Source organism: Somniosus microcephalus, unplaced genomic scaffold, assembly GCF_052327205.1.
Source record: "Somniosus microcephalus isolate GS21.2 unplaced genomic scaffold, FLI_Smic_1.0 unresolved_chr3, whole genome shotgun sequence".
NCBI lineage: Eukaryota > Metazoa > Chordata > Chondrichthyes > Squaliformes > Somniosidae > Somniosus > Somniosus microcephalus.
This window is the reverse complement of record NW_028225181.1, coordinates 49395157-49413661: the sequence shown is the minus strand read 5'-3', so window position 1 is coordinate 49413661 and position 18505 is coordinate 49395157. Positions and strand designations below refer to the sequence as shown.

Sequence of the window (18505 nt, the reverse complement as noted above, 5' to 3'; positions counted from 1 at the left end):
ATGCCAAGAGAGGATCATAAAGAAGAATACCCTCAGCCAACTAGTCCTGGGACTCAGTGAAGTAACTACTAACACTACTAACAATAACCAGCCCCAGGACAGTGACAGTGTAACACAAAGAATTCGACCCAACACAATTGTCACGAAACAAAAGGAAAAATATCTGTCATATTGGGCAGAAACAACAAAAACCCAAAACAAACTCGATTGCTACTTGGCCCTAAACAGACAATACAACATGGCTGATTACCTGACCATGGTAAAGGATAGCAAATTGAGAAAAACCTTGACAATGTACAGACTTAGTGAACAGAGCCTGGCCATCGAAAAAGGTAGACACAGGCAGACCCGGCTACCAAGAGAGGACAGGATACGCTCTCACTGCAGTCAGGGAGTGGTGGAGACAGAGATGCACTCCCTCACAGCTTGTAGAAACTATCAGGGCATAAGGGGGAATTTCTACCCAAAATTCATAAAAATATGCCCTGAATTCAGAAATTTGAATGACGACCAAAAACTCCCATACCTACTACTCGCTGTTTCGCCTGGAAGGGGTGTTTGGGGCCCTGGACAGTGGGAAGGGGGGGAGGTATAGGGGTAGGTGTTACATCTCCTGCGCTTGCACGGGAAGGTGCCAGGCAAAGGGGAAGGGGTGCTGGGGGTGATAGAGGAGTGGACTAGGGTGTCTCGAAAGTAGCGGTCCCTACAAAATGCTGAAAGGGGAGGGGAGGGGAAGATGCGTTTGGTGGTGGGATCACTTTGGAGGTGGCGGAAATGGCGGAGGATGATCCGTTGAATGTGGAGGCTGGTGGGGTGAAAGGTGAGGACAAGGGGAACCCTATCGTGGTTCCGGGTGGGAGGGGCAGGGTGAGGGCAGAAGTGCGGGAGATAGAACGGACACGGTCGAGGGCCGTGTCAACCACGGTAGAGGGGAATCCTCGGTTGAGGAAAAAGGAAGACATATCGGAAGCACTGGTGTGGAAGGTGGCATCATCGGAGCAGATGCGGCAGAGACGGAGAAACTGGGAGAATGGAATAGAGTCCTTACAGGAGGCGGGGTGGGAGGAAGTGTAGGCCAGGTAGCTGTGGGAGTCAGTGGGCTTGTAATGAATATTGGTCGATAGCCTATTCCCAGAGATGGAGACGGAGAAGTTGAGGAAGGGAAGGGAAGAGTCAGAGATGGACCATGTGAAGGTGAGGGAAGGGTGGAGATTGGAAGCAAAGTGAATGAAATTGTCCAGTTCAGGGTGAGAGCAGGAAATGGCACCGATACAGTCAACAATGTATCGGAAAAAGAGGTGAGGGAGGGGACCCGAGTAGGACTGGAACAAAGATTGTTCCACATAGCCCACGAAAAGGCAGGCATAGCTAGGACCCATGTGGGTACCCATGGCAACACCTTTGATTTGGAGGAAATGAGTGGAGTTAAAGGAGAAGTTGTTCAATGTGAGAACAAGTTCAGCCAGGCGGAGGAGGGTAGTGGTGGATGGGGACTGGTCGGGCCTCTGTTCAAGGAAGAAGTGGAGCGCCATCAGGCCATCCTGGTGGGGGATGGAGGTGTAGAGGGATTGTACGATTCACCAGGATGTTACCTGGGTTGGAGCGCTTCAGCTATGAAGAGAGACTGGACAGGCTGGGGTTGTTTTCCTTCGAGCAGAGAAGGCTGAGGGGGGACCTGATTGAGGTGTACAAAATGATGAGGGGCATAGATAGGGTAGATAGAAAGGAACTTTTCCCCCCAGTAGAGGGGCCAATAACCAGGGGGCATAGTTTCAAGGTAAGGGGCAGAAGGTTTAGAGGGGATTTGAGGAAAAACTTTTTCACCCAGAGGGTGGTTGGAATCTGGAACTCACTGCCTGAAAGGGTGGTAGAGGCAGGAACCCTCACAACATTCAAGAAGCATTTAGGTGAGCACTTGAAACGCCATAGCATACAAGGCTATGGGCCAAGTGCTGGAAAATGGGATTAGAATAGACAGGGCTTGATGGCCGGCGCGGACACGATGGGCCGAAGGGCCTCTTTCTGTGCTGTATGACTCTATGACGTACTGGAAAAAGAGATGAGGGAGGGGACCGGAGTAGGACTGGAACAAAGAATGTTCCACCTATCCCACGAAAAGGCAGGCATAGCTGGGACCCATGCGGGTTCCCATAGCAACAACTTTGATTTGGAGGAAGTGAGTGGTGTCAAAGGAGAAGTTGTTTAATGCGAAAACAAGTTCGGGCAGGCGGAGGAGGGTGGTGGTGGAAGGGGAACTGGTTGGGCCGTCCTGGTGGGAGATAGAGGTTGTAGTCATTCTGTCAGACCTGGGCCCTGACAATAAACCCCCAAAAAACCAAAGTTCTTGTGTTCCAGCAAAGATCCAGACATCAGGGACCCAGAACAAATTTCACACTAGGAACAACTAAAATTGAACAAACCACAAACTACACACACTTAGGCTTAAAAATCAGTTCTACGGGAAATTTTCATCTGGCTGTGAATGAACTGAAAGAGAAAGCAAGAAGGGCTTTCTATGCCATTAAAAAATCAATCCAAATAGAAATCCCAATTGGCATTTGGCTCAAAATTTTTAAATCAGTAATTGAACCAATTGCACTCTATGGAAGTGAGGTGTGGGGACCGCTAACACAACAAGAATTTGCAAAATGGGACAAACACCCAATTGAGATCCTACATGCAGAATTCTGTAAAAGTATCCTCCGGACTCAGAGGAAAACCGCAAACAATGCATGCAGGGCAGAACTAGGCCAATATCCACTACTAATTACTATCCAAAAAAGAGCCACCAAATTTTGGAAACATCTAAAAATGAGCAACCCCCAATGCTATCATTACGAAGCCCTGAAATGCCAAGAGAGGATCATAAAGAAGAATACCCTCAGTCAACTAGTCCTGGGACTCAGTGAAGTAACTACTAACACTACTAACAATAACCAGCCCCAGGACAGTGACAGCGTAACATAAAGAATTCGACCCAACACAATTGTCACTAAACAAAAGGAAAAATATCTGTCATATTGGGCAGAAACAACAAAAACCCAAAGCAAACTCAATTGCTACTTGGCCCTAAACAGACAATACAACATGGCTGAATACCTGACCACGGTAAAGGATAGCAAATTGAGAAAAACCTTGACTAGGTACAGACTTAGTGAACATAGCCTGGCCATCGAAAAAGGCAGACACAGACAGACCCGGCTACCAAGAGAGGACAGGATATGCTCTCACTGCAGTCAGGGAGTGGTGGAGACAGAGATGCACTTCCTCACAGCTTGTGGAAACTATCAGGGCATAAGGGGGAATTTCTACCCAAAATTCATAAAAATATGCCCGGAATTCAAAAATTTGAATGACGACCAAAAACTCCCATACCTACTAGGGGAAGAGAGAAATTGTGTAACCTTAGCGGCACACTATGTTACAGCTTGCCATAAACAGAGGGACAACCATTAAATCTAAGAATAGAGTATATAAAAATTATATGAATGTATATTTATACACTCAGGGATATATCTGTTTATACACTGTATGGATAGATCTGCGTTTATGTGTTCAACCATAAATGTTTTTCGATGCTTTGGCAACATAAGAGGCACGGTGGCATAGTGGTTAGCACTGTTGCCTGACAGCGCCAGGGACCCGGGTTCGAATCCGGCCTCGGGTGGCTGTCTGTGTGGAGTTTGCACATTCTCCCCGTGTTTGCGTGGGTTTCCTCCGGGTGCTCCGGTTTCCTCCCACAGTCCAAAGATGTGCGGGTTAGGATGATTGGCTATGATAAATTGACCCTTAGTGTTAGGGGGATTAAATACGTGGGGTTACGGGGATAGAGTGGGATATGTGTTGGTGTAGGGGTTACGGGGATCGGGTGGGATATGTGTCGGTGCAGGCTTGATGGGCCGAAATGGCCTCTATCTGCACTGTGGGATTTCTGTGATTCTGTGATAAGATGTACCTTGTCATGCCAATAAAGTAAATTGAATTGAATAGGAGATGGTCAGGGCCGGGAAACTGCTAAAAGCGTCAGAAGAGTCGCGAATGTAGGTGGGAAGAGACTGGACAAGGGGAGAAAAGATAGAGTCGAGATAGGAAGAGGTAAGTTCCGTGAGGCAAGCACAGGCTGAAACGATGGGTCTACCAGGGCAGCCCGGTTTGTGGATCTTGGGAAGGAGGTAGAGGCGGGCTGTGCGGGGTTTGGAGACTATGGGCTGGATTTTCATTGGGCCGTGGAGGCGGGATTGGAGGCGTGCGGGGGGTTAAAATCCCAAAATCGGGGGTCCCGAACCCATCCCGCCCCCAACCCGCCTCCATGCCAGTTTCAAATGAGGCGGATACCCGCCCCGCACTGGGACCCGCCTCCCCGAGGCGGGAAGGGGATTAGTGCCAATGAAGGAGTTGGATATATTTCTTAAGGCTAAAGGGATCAAGGGATATGGGGAGAAGGCAGGGACAGGGTACTGAATTTGGATGATCAGCCATGATCACATTGAATGGCGGAGCAGGCTCGAGGGGCCGAATGGCCTACTCCTGTTCCTATCGTCTATGTTTCTATGTTTTCTATAACTGCCTGTTAACAGGTAGTTAACGGGCAGTTTTTAGCCTAATCCCTATTTTAAAGCTTGAAGTGTGGGATTCCCGACGGCTCCAAACCACGCCAAGTTAGCGAGGCGGGCCGTCGGGATGAAGGGCTTGGAGGGGTCGAGATGTCCGGTGTTCAGGTGAGTGATGGGTGCATTAGTGCAGAGGTAAGTGTGTTTGGTGTGTGTAAAGTGTTTAAAGAAGTTTTACTTACATTTACAGCCTTCCGTCCTTCAGGTCTCGGGAGTCCCTCATCTCACCGGCACAGAAAGCAGAATGGCTGCGAGCTGTCAAAAGTTGCAGCATTCAGCTTTCTGTTCCGGGGAGATCTCTAAATCAGCCTGAGAGGAAGCAATTAACTTGGGAGTACAGATTGTCAGTGTTTGACAGCTTCAAAGAGCTGTCAAACACTGATATTTCATCTGTCAAAAGCTCGACAGATGAAATTTCAGTCTGTGATGTCACCTGTTGCCGGGTGGCCCTTAATTGGCCTGCGGAGCCCGCTGGGCGGACTTAACACGGTCAATCAAGTCAAAATCGCGTGGATTGGCCACAACTCGATGGAGGCGGGACTACAACCCCGAAAGTTGTAGTCCCGCCTCCTCAATGAAAATCCAGCCCAGTGACTCTGTAATGTACCGGAAAAGAGGTGAGGGAGGGGACCCGAGTAGGACTGGAACAAAGAGTGTTCCACATATCCCACGAAAAGACAGGCATAGCTGGGGCCCATGCGGGTTCCCATAGCAACACCTTTGATTTGGAGGAAGTGAGTGGTGTCAAAGGAGAAGTTGTTCAATGCGAGAACCAGTTCGGGCCGGCGGAGGAGGGTGGTGGTGGAAGGGGAACTGGTCGGGCCTCTGTTCAAGGAAGAAGCGGCCTTTTGCATTGTTCCACGGAAGCCCAGCGTAAACTCGAGGAACAGCAACTCATCTTCCGATTAAACACTTTGCAGCCTTCCAGACTCAATATCAAGATCAGCAATTTCAGATCATAACCTCGGCCTCTATCATATTTTTATATATTTTTTATCCACACTTTTGGTTTGTGCCTTTTCCTTTTCGCTCTCTCCCACATGGCAGCTGTCTCTCACTCTGCCAGCGTGTTTCACACTTCATCTCGAGCCATCCTTTGTCTCTTTACCTGTCCTATTACCATCTCGTCTCGCCTTGAATACCTCTTCACCTCTCACTGACCTTCCCCTTTGTTCTTTCATCCCCTCCCCCATTTCCCAGCCCTCAAACTGGCCTTTTAATCTGTCTCATTTCCTGCCTTTATTTCTCAGTCCTGACGAAGGGTTTCGACCCGAAACGTTAACTCTGTTTCTCTCTCCACGGATGCTGCCCTGGCCGGCTGAGTTTTTCCAGCGTTTTCCGTTGTTATTTCGGATTTCCAGCATCCGCAGTATTTTGCTATCAGAAAAAAATAGAGTCGCGATAGGAAGAGGTACGTTCCGTGAGGCAAGCACAGGCTGAAAGGATGGGTCGACCAGGGCAGCCCGGTTTGTGGATCTTGGGAAGGAGGTAGAAGCAGGCTGTGCGGGGTTTGGAGATTATGGGCTGGATTTTGTCAATGGGGGCGTGATGGAGGCGGGACTCCCACTTTTCGGGGTTGTAGTCCCGTCTCCATCGACTTCTGGCCAATCCACGCGATTTTCCCTTGATTGACCTTGTTGAGTCCGCCCAGCGGGCTCCGCAGGCCAATTAAGGGCCACCCGGCAACAGGTGACGTCAGGGATTGACATTTCATCTGTCAAGAGCTTTTGACAGATGAAATATCAGCGTTTGGCAGCTCTGTGAAGCTGTCAAACACTGACAATCTGACTTCTAACTTGAGTCCTTCTCCACAGACTCAGTTAGAGATCTCTCCAGAACAGAAAGCCGAATGCTGCAACTTTAGACAGCTCGCGGCTATTCTGCTTCCTGTGCCGGTGAGATGAGGGACTCCCGAGACCTGAAGGACGGAAGGCTGTAAAGGTAAGTAAAACTTATTTAAACACTTTACACACGCCAAACACACTTACCTCTGCACTCATGCACCCATCACTCACCTGAACACCGGACATCTCGACCCCTCCAAGCCCTTCAGCGCGACGGCCCGCCTCGCTAACTTGCCATGGTTTGGAGCCGTCAGGAATCCCACATTTCAGCATTAAAAATAGGGATTAGGCTAAAAACTGCCTATTAACTACCTGTTGACAGGCAGTTAATCGGCACTAATCCCCTTCCCGCCTCGGGGAGACGGGTCCCAGCACAGGTCGGGTACCCGCCTCCTTTGACACTGGCATGGAGGCGGGTTGGGGGGCGGGAAGGGTTCGTGCCCCCCCCCCCCCCCCCCCCCCCGATTCTGCAATTTTCCCCCCACACGCCCCCAAACCCGCCTCCACGGGGCTTGGAAATTCAAGCCCTATGAGGCTGACAGCCACGGAGGGAAGAGAGGAGATGAGCTCAGTGACAGTCTTGTTGAGGTGGAATTGGGTTGGCCTGCGATGCCTGATGTAGCCGAATAGCCCACCCATACCCGACCGGGCTTGCCCGTGGCAAACAGTCCCTTGACCTGCGACCTCTGACCTTGCAGGTGCGCGAGCCTGGCTGAGGTCAACACCCTGCTGCGGGAGCAGCTGAACCAGGCCAATGCAGCCAATCAGGCACTGAGCGAGGACCTTGGAAAGCTGACCGAGGATTGGTCGCTGGCCCGGGAGGAGCTGGAGGTCAAGGAGTCGGACTGGAGGCGTGAGGAGGAGGTGAGCAGACCACACACACACACACTGCTCGATCTGGATTACCGAGACCAGGAGTCCATTCAGACTCCACACACACTCACTGCTCGATCTGGATTACCGACACCAGGAGTCCATTCAGACTCCACACACACACACACTGCTCGATCTGGGATACCGAGACCAGGAGTCCATTCAGACTCCACACACACACACTGCTCGATCTGGATTACCGAGACCAGGAGTCCATTCAGACTCCACACACACACACTGCTCGATCTGGGACACCGAGACCAGGAGTCCATTCAGACTCCACACACACACACTGCTCGATCTGGGACACCGAGACCAGGAGTCCATTCAGACTCCACACACACACACTGCTCGATCTGGGACTCCGAGACCTGGTGTCCATTCAGACTCCACACACACACACTGCTCGATCTGGGATACCGAGACCAGGAGTCCATTCAGACTCCACACACACACACACACTGCTCGATCTGGGACTCCGAGACCAGGAGTCCATTCAGACTCCACACACACACACTGCTCGATCTGGGATACCGAGACCAGGAGTCCATTCAGACTCCACACACACACTGCTCGATCTGGGACACCGAGACCAGGAGTCCATTCAGACTCCACACACACACTGCTCGATCTGGGACACCGAGACCAGGAGTCCATTCAGACTCCACACACACACACTGCTCGATCTGGGACACCGAGACCAGGAGTCCATTCAGACTCCACACACACACTGCTCGATCTGGGACACCGAGACCAGGAGTCCATTCAGACTCCACACACACACACTGCTCGATCTGGGACACCGAGACCAGGAGTCCATTCAGACTCCACACACGCACACTGCTCGATCTGGATTACCGACACCAGGAGTCCATTGAGACTCCACACACACACACTGCTCGATCTGGGATACCGAGAACAGGAGTCCATTGAGACTCCACACACACACACTGCTCGATCTGGATTACCGAGACCAGGAGTCCATTCAGACTCCACACACACACACTGCTCGATCTGGGACACCGAGACCAGGAGTCCATTCAGACTCCACACACACACACTGCTCGATCTGGGACTCCGAGACCAGGAGTCCATTCAGACTCCACACACACACACTGCTCGATCTGGGACACCGAGACCAGGAGTCCATTCAGACTCCACACACACACACACTGCTCGATCTGGGACACCGAGACCAGGAGTCCATTCAGACTCCACACACACACACTGCTCGATCTGGGACTCCGAGACCAGGAGTCCATTCAGACTCCACACACACACACTGCTCGATCTGGGACACCGAGACCAGGAGTCCATTCAGACTCCACACACACACACTGCTCGATCTGGATTTCCGACACCAGGAGTCCATTCAGACTCCACACACACACACTGCTCGATCTGGGACTCCGAGACCAGGAGTCCATTCAGACTCCACACACACACACTGCTCGATCTGGGACTCCGAGACCAGGAGTCCATTCAGACTCCACACACACACACTGCTCGATCTGGGTCACCGAGACCAGGAGTCCATTCAGACTCCACACACACACACTGCTCGATCTGGGACACCGAGACCAGGAGTCCATTCAGACTCCACACACACACACTGCTCGATCTGGGTCACCGACACCAGGAGTCCATTCAGACTCCACACACACACACTGCTCGATCTGGGACTCCGACACCAGGAGTCCATTCAGACTCCACACACACACACTGCTCGATCTGGGACACCGAGACCAGGAGTCCATTCAGACTCCACACACACACACTGCTCGATCTGGGACACCGAGACCAGGAGTCCATTCAGACTCCACACACACACACTGCTCGATCTGGGTCACCGACACCAGGAGTCCATTCAGACTCCACACACACACACTGCTCGATCTGGGACTCCGACACCAGGAGTCCATTCAGACTCCACACACACACACTGCTCGATCTGGATTACTGAGACCAGGAGTCCATTCAGACTCCACACACACACACACTGCTCGATCTGGGACACGACACCAGGAGTCCATTCAGACTCCACACACACACACTGCTCGATCTGGGACACGACACCAGGAGTCCATTCAGACTCCACACACACACACTGCTCGATCTGGGACACCGACACCAGGAGTCCATTCAGACTCCACACACACACACTGCTCGATCTGGATTACCGACACCAGGAGTCCATTCAGACTCCACACACACACACACTGCTCGATCTGGGACACGACACCAGGAGTACATTCAGACTCCACACACACACACTGCTCGATCTGGGACTCCGAGACCAGGAGTCCATTCAGACTCCACACACACACACTGCTCGATCTGGATTACCGAGACCAGGAGTCCATTCAGACTCCACACACACACACTGCTCGATCTGGGACACCGAGACCAGGAGTCCATTCAGACTCCACACACACACACTGCTCGATCTGGATTACCGAGACCAGGAGTCCATTCAGACTCCGCACACACACACTGCTCGATCTGGATTACCGAGACCTGGAGTCCATTCAGACTCCGCACACACACACTGCTCGATCTGGATTACCGAGACCTGGAGTCCATTCAGACTCCGCACACACACACTGCTCGATCTGGATTACCGAGACCTGGAGTCCATTCAGACTCCACACACACACACACTGCTCGATCTGGATTACCGAGACCAGGAGTCCATTCAGACTCCACACACACACACTGCTCGATCTGGGACACCGACACCAGGAGTCCATTCAGACTCCACACACACACTGCTCGATCTGGGACACCGAGACCAGGAGTCCATTCAGACTCCACACACACACACTGCTCGATCTGGGACTCCGAGACCAGGAGTCCATTCAGACTCCACACACACACACTGCTCGATCTGGATTACCGAGACCAGGAGTCCATTCAGACTCCACACACACACACTGCTCGATCTGGGACTCCGAGACCAGGAGTCCATTCAGACTCCACACACACACACTACTCGATCTGGGACACCGACACCAGGAGTCCATTCAGACTCCACACACACACACTGCTCGATCTGGGACTCCGAGACCAGGAGTCCATTCAGACTCCACACACACACACTACTCGATCTGGGACACCGAGACCAGGAGTCCATTCAGACTCCACACACACACACACACTGCTCGATCTGGGACACCGAGACCAGGAGTCCATTCAGACTCCACACACACACACTGCTCGATCTGGATTACCGAGACCAGGAGTCCATTCAGACTCCACACACACACACTGCTCGATCTGGGACACCGAGACCAGGAGTCCATTCAGACTCCACACACACACACTGCTCGATCTGGGACACCGACACCTGGAGTCCATTCAGACTCCACACACACACACTGCTCGATCTGGGACTCCGAGACCAGGAGTCCATTCAGACCCCGCACACACACACTACTCGATCTGGGACTCCGACACCAGGAGTCCATTCAGACTCCACACACACACACAGTGCTCGATCTGGATTACCGACACCTGGAGTCCATTCAGACTCCACACACACACACTGCTCGATCTGGATTACCGAGACCAGGAGTCCATTCAGACTCCACACACAGACACTGCTCGATCTGGGACACTGAGACCAGGAGTCCATTCAGACTCCACACACACACACTGCTCGATCTGGGACACCGAGACCAGGAGTCCATTCAGACTCCACACACACACACACTGCTCGATCTGGATTACCGAGACCAGGAGTCCATTCAGACTCCACACACACACACACTGCTCGATCTGGATTACCGAGACCAGGAGTCCATTCAGACTCCACACACACACACTGCTCGATCTGGATTACCGAGACCAGGAGTCCATTCAGACTCCACACACACACACTGCTCGATCTGGGACACCGACACCAGGAGTCCATTCAGACTCCACACACACACACTGCTCGATCTGGGACACCGACACCAGGTGTCCATTCAGACTCCACACACACACACTGCTCGATCTGGGACACCGAGACCAGGAGTCCATTCAGACTCCACACACACACACTGCTCGATTTGGGACACCGAGACCAGGAGTCCATTCAGACTCCACACACACACACACTGCTCGATCTGGATTACCGAGACCAGGAGTCCATTCAGACTCCACACACACACACACTGCTCGATCTGGATTACCGAGACCAGGAGTCCATTCAGACTCCACACACACACACTGCTCGATTTGGGACACCGAGACCAGGAGTCCATTCAGACTCCACACACACACACTGCTCGATCTGGGACACCGAGACCAGGAGTCCATTCAGACTCCACACACACACACTGCTCGATCTGGATTACCGAGACCAGGAGTCCATTCAGACTCCACACACACACACTGCTCGATCTGGGACACCGAGACCAGGAGTCCATTCAGACTCCACACACACACACTGCTCGATCTGGATTACCGAGACCAGGAGTCCATTCAGACTCCACACACACACACTGCTCGATCTGGATTACTGAGACCAGGAGTCCATTCAGACTCCACACACACACACTGCTCGATCTGGATTACCGAGACCAGGAGTCCATTCAGACTCCACACACACACACTGCTCGATCTGGGACACCGAGACCAGGAGTCCATTCAGACTCCACACACACACACTGCTCGATCTGGGACACCGACACCAGGAGTCCATTCAGACTCCACACACACACACTGCTCGATCTGGGACACCGAGACCAGGAGTCCATTCAGACTCCACACACACACTGCTCGATCTGGGACTCCGAGACCAGGAGTCCATTCAGACTCCACACACACACACACACACTGCTCGATCTGGATTACCGACACCAGGTGTCCATTCAGACTCCACACACACACACTGCTCGATCTGGATTACCGACACCAGGTGTCCATTCAGACTCCACACACACACACTGCTCGATCTGGGACTCCGAGACCAGGAGTCCATTCAGACTCCACACACACACACACACTGCTCGATCTGGATTACCGACACCAGGAGCCCATTCAGACTCCACACACACACACTGCTCGATCTGGGACTCCGACACCAGGTGTCCATTCAGACTCCACACACACACACTGCTCGATCTGGGACACCGAGACCAGGAGTCCATTCAGACTCCACACACACACACTGCTCGATCTGGATTACCGACACCAGGAGTCCATTCAGACTCCACACACACACACACACTGCTCGATCTGGGACACCGAGACCTGGAGTCCATTCAGACTCCACACACACACACTGCTCGATCTGGGACACCGAGACCAGGAGTCCATTCAGACTCCACACACACACACTGCTCGATCTGGGACACCGAGACCTGGAGTCCATTCAGACTCCACACACACACACTGCTCGATCTGGGACACCGAGACCTGGAGTCCATTCAGACTCCACACACACACACTGCTCGATCTGGGACACCGAGACCTGGAGTCCATTCAGACTCCACACACACACACACACTGCTCGATCTGGGACACCGAGACCAGGAGTCCATTCAGACTCCACACACACACACTGCTCGATCTGGATTACCGAGACCTGGTGTCCATTCAGACTCCACACACACACACTGCTCGATCTGGGACACCGAGACCAGGAGTCCATTCAGACTCCACACACACACACTGCTCGATCTGGATTACCGAGACCTGGAGTCCATTCAGACTCCACACACACACACTGCTCGATCTGGATTACCGAGACCAGGAGTCCATTCAGACTCCACACACACACACTGCTCGATCTGGGACACCGACACCAGGAGTTCATTCAGACTCCACACACACACACTGCTCGATCTGGGACTCCGACACCAGGAGTCCATTCAGACTCCACACACACACACACTGCTCGATCTGGGACACCGAGACCAGGAGTCCATTCAGACTCCACACACACACACTGCTTGATCTGGGACTCCGAGACCTGGAGTCCATTCAGACTCCACACACACACACTGCTCGATCTGGGACTCCGAGACCAGGAGTCCATTCAGACTCCACACACACACACTGCTCGATCTGGATTACCGACACCAGGAGTCCATTCAGACTCCACACACACACACTACTCGATCTGGGACACCGACACCAGGAGTCCATTCAGACTCCACACACACACACTGCTTGATCTGGGACTCCGAGACCAGGAGTCCATTCAGACTCCACACACACACACTGCTCGATCTGGGACTCCGAGACCAGGAGTCCATTCAGACTCCACACACACACACTGCTCGATCTGGGACACCGAGACCAGGAGTCCATTCAGACTCCACACACACACACTGCTCGATCTGGATTACCGACACCTGGAGTCCATTCAGACTCCACACACACACACTGCTCGATCTGGGACTCCGAGACCAGGAGTCCATTCAGACTCCACACACACACACACTGCTCGATCTGGGACTCCGACACCTGGAGTCCATTCAGACTCCACACACACACACTGCTCGATCTGGATTACCGACACCTGGAGTCCATTCAGACTCCACACACACACACTGCTCGATCTGGGACTCCGAGACCAGGAGTCCATTCAGACTCCACACACACACACACTGCTCGATCTGGGACTCCGACACCAGGAGTCCATTCAGACTCCACACACACACACACTGCTCGATCTGGGACACCGAGACCAGGAGTCCATTCAGACTCCACACACACACACTGCTCGATCTGGGACACCGAGACCAGGAGTCCATTCAGACTCCACACACACACACTGCTCGATCTGGGACACCGAGACCTGGAGTCCATTCAGACTCCACACACACACACTGCTCGATCTGGGACACCGACACCAGGAGTCCATTCAGACTCCACACACACACACTGCTCGATCTGGGACACCGAGACCAGGAGTCCATTGAGACTCCACACACACACACTGCTCGATCTGGATTACCGACACCAGGAGTCCATTCAGACTCCACACACACACACTGCTCGATCTGGGACACTGAGACCTGGAGTCCATTCAGACTCCACACACACACACAGCTCGATCTGGGACTCCGACACCTGGAGTCCATTCAGACTCCACACACACACACTGCTCGATCTGGGACACTGAGACCTGGAGTCCATTCAGACTCCACACACACACACAGCTCGATCTGGGACTCCGACACCTGGAATCCATTCAGACTCCACACACACACACTGCTCGATCTGGGACACTGAGACCTGGAGTCCATTCAGACTCCACACACACACACTACTCGATCTGGGACACCGAGACCAGGAGTCCATTCAGACTCCACACACACACACTGCTCGATCTGGATTACCGAGACTAGGAGTCCATTCAGACTCCACACACACACACACTGCTCGATCTGGATTACCGACACCAGGAGTCCATTCAGACTCCACACACACACACTGCTCGATCTGGGACACCGAGACCAGGAGTCCATTCAGACTCCACACACACACACTGCTCGATCTGGGACACTGAGACCAGGAGTCCATTCAGACTCCACACACACACACTGCTCGATCTGGGACACCGAGACCAGGAGTCCATTCAGACTCCACACACACACACTGCTCGATCTGGGACACCGAGACCAGGAGTCCATTCAGACTCCACACACACACACTGCTCGATCTGGGACACCGAGACCAGGAGTCCATTCAGACTCCACACACACACACTGCTCGATCTGGGACTCTGACACCAGGAGTCCATTCAGACTCCACACACACACACTGCTCGATCTGGGACACCGAGACCTGGAGTCCATTCAGACCCCGCACACACACACTGCTCGATCTGGGACACCGAGACCAGGAGTCCATTCAGACTCCACACACACACACACTGCTCGATCTGGGACACCGAGACCAGGAGTCCATTCAGACTCCACACACACACACACTGCTCGATCTGGATTACCGAGACCAGGAGTCCATTCAGACTCCACACACACACACTGCTCGATCTGGATTACCGAGACCTGGTGTCCATTCAGACTCCACACACACACACTGCTCGATCTGGATTACCGAGACCAGGAGTCCATTCAGACTCCACACACACACACTGCTCGATCTGGGACACCGACACCAGGAGTCCATTCAGACTCCACACACACACACACTGCTCGATCTGGATTACCGACACCAGGAGTCCATTCAGACTCCACACACACACACTGCTCGATCTGGATTACCGACACCTGGAGTCCATTCAGACTCCACACACACACACTGCTCGATCTGGATTACCGAGACCAGGAGTCCATTCAGACTCCGCACACACACACTGCTCGATCTGGATTACCGAGACCAGGAGTCCATTCAGACTCCGCACACACACACTGCTCGATCTGGGACACCGAGACCAGGAGTCCATTCAGACTCCACACACACACACTGCTCGATCTGGGACACTGAGACCAGGAGTCCATTCAGACTCCACACACACACACTGCTCGATCTGGATTACCGACACCTGGAGTCCATTCAGACTCCACACACACACACTGCTCGATCTGGATTACCGAGACCAGGAGTCCATTCAGACTCCGCACACACACACTGCTCGATCTGGATTACCGACACCTGGAGTCCATTCAGACTCCACACACACACACTGCTCGATCTGGATTACCGACACCAGGAGTCCATTCAGACTCCACACACACACACTGCTCGATCTGGATTACCGAGACCAGGAGTCCATTCAGACTCCGCACACACACACTGCTCGATCTGGGACACCGAGACCAGGAGTCCATTCAGACTCCACACACACACACTGCTCGATCTGGGACACTGAGACCAGGAGTCCATTCAGACTCCACACACACACACTGCTCGATCTGGGACACCGAGACCAGGAGTCCATTCAGACTCCACACACACACACTGCTCGATCTGGATTACCGAGACCAGGAGTCCATTCAGACTCCACACACACACACTGCTCGATCTGGATTACCGACACCAGGAGTCCATTCAGACTCCACACACACACACACACTGCTCGATCTGGGACACCGAGACCAGGAGTCCATTCAGACTCCACACACACACACTGCTCGATCTGGGACACTGAGACCAGGAGTCCATTCAGACTCCACACACACACACACACACTACTCGATCTGGATTACCGAGACCAGGAGTCCATTCAGACTCCACACACACACACTGCTCGATCTTGATTACCGACACCAGGAGTCCATTCAGACTCCACACACACACACTGCTCGATCTGGGACACCGAGACCAGGAGTCCATTCAGACTCCACACACACACACACACACTGCTCGATCTGGATTACCGAGACCAGGAGTTCATTCAGACTCCACTCACACACACTGCTCGATCTGGGACACCGAGACCAGGAGTCCATTCAGACTCCACACACACACACTGCTCGATCTGGGACTCCGAGACCAGGAGTCCATTCAGACTCCACACACACACACTGCTAGATCTGGATTACCGAGACCAGGAGCCCATTCAGACTCCACACACACACACTGCTCGATCTGGATTACCGAGACCAGGAGTCCATTCAGACTCCGCACACACACACTGCTCGATCTGGATTACCGAGACCTGGAGTCCATTCAGACTCCGCACACACACACTGCTCGATCTGGATTACCGAGACCTGGAGTCCATTCAGACTCCACACACACACACTGCTCGATCTGGGACACCGAGACCAGGAGTCCATTCAGACTCCACACACACAGACTGCTCGATCTGGGACACCGAGACCAGGAGTCCATTCAGACTCCACACACACACACTGCTCGATCTGGGACACCGAGACCAGGAGTCCATTCAGACTCCACACACACACACTGCTCGATCTGGATTACCGACACCAGGAGTCCATTCAGACTCCACACACACACACTGCTCGATCTGGGACACCGAGACCAGGAGTCCATTGAGACTCCACACACACACTGCTCGATCTGGGACACCGAGACCAGGAGTCCATTCAGACTCCACACACACACACTGCTCGGTCTGGGACACCGAGACCAGGAGTCCATTCAGACTCCACACACACACACTGCTCGATCTGGGACACCGACACCAGGAGTCCATTCAGACTCCACACACACACACTGCTCGGTCTGGGACACCGAGACCAGGAGTCCATTCAGACTCCACACACACACACTGCTCGGTCTGGGACACCGAGACCAGGAGTCCATTCAGACTCCACACACACACACTGCTCGATCTGGGACACCGAGACCTGGAGTCCATTCAGACTCCACACACACACACTGCTCGATCTGGGACTCCCGACACTAGGAGTCCATTCAGACTCCACACACACACACTGCTCGGTCTGGGACACCGAGACCAGGAGTCCATTCAGACTCCACACACACACTGCTCGATCTGGGACACCGAGACCTGGAGTCCATTTAGACTCCACACACACACACTGCTCGATCTGGGACACCGAGACCAGGAGTCCATTCAGACTCCACACACACACACACTGCTCGATCTGGGACACCGACACCCGGAGTCCATTCAGACTCCACACACACACACTGCTCGATCTGGGACTCCGACACCAGGAGTCCATTCAGACTCCACACACACACACTGCTCGATCTGGGACACCGAGACCAGGAGTCCATTCAGACTCCACACACACACACTGCTCGATCTGGGACACCGAGACCAGGAGTCCATTCAGACTCCACACACACACTGCTCGATCTGGGACACCGAGACCAGGAGTCCATTCAGACTCCACACACACACACTGCTCGATCTGGATTACCGAGACCAGGAGTCCATTCAGACTCCACACACACACTGCTCGATCTGGATTACCGACACCAGGAGTCCATTCAGACTCCACACACACACACACTGCTCGATCTGGGACTCCGACACCAGGAGTCCATTCAGACTCCACACACACACACTGCTCGATCTGGGACTCCGACACCAGGAGTCCATTCAGACTCCACACACACACACTGCTCGATCTGGATTACCGAGACCAGGAGTCCATTCAGACTCCACACACACACTGCTCGATCTGGGACACCGAGACCAGGAGTCCATTCAGACTCCACACACACACACTGCTCGATCTGGGACACCGAGACCAGGAGTCCATTCAGACTCCACAC

The 18505-nt window shown here is 53.1% G+C and overlaps 1 protein-coding gene across 1 annotated transcript in view; it reads left to right on the top strand.

The window, feature by feature from the left end:
• The window catches only part of LOC147091417 (rootletin-like), a 49234-nt gene that overhangs the window by 26981 nt on the left and 3748 nt on the right, over positions 1–18505 (top strand). Inside the window, exon 6 of the mRNA XM_085976593.1 lies at positions 7153–7318. Coding sequence (XP_085832719.1) covers positions 7153–7318 — 166 coding nt within the window. The remainder of the gene's footprint in view (positions 1–7152; positions 7319–18505) is intronic.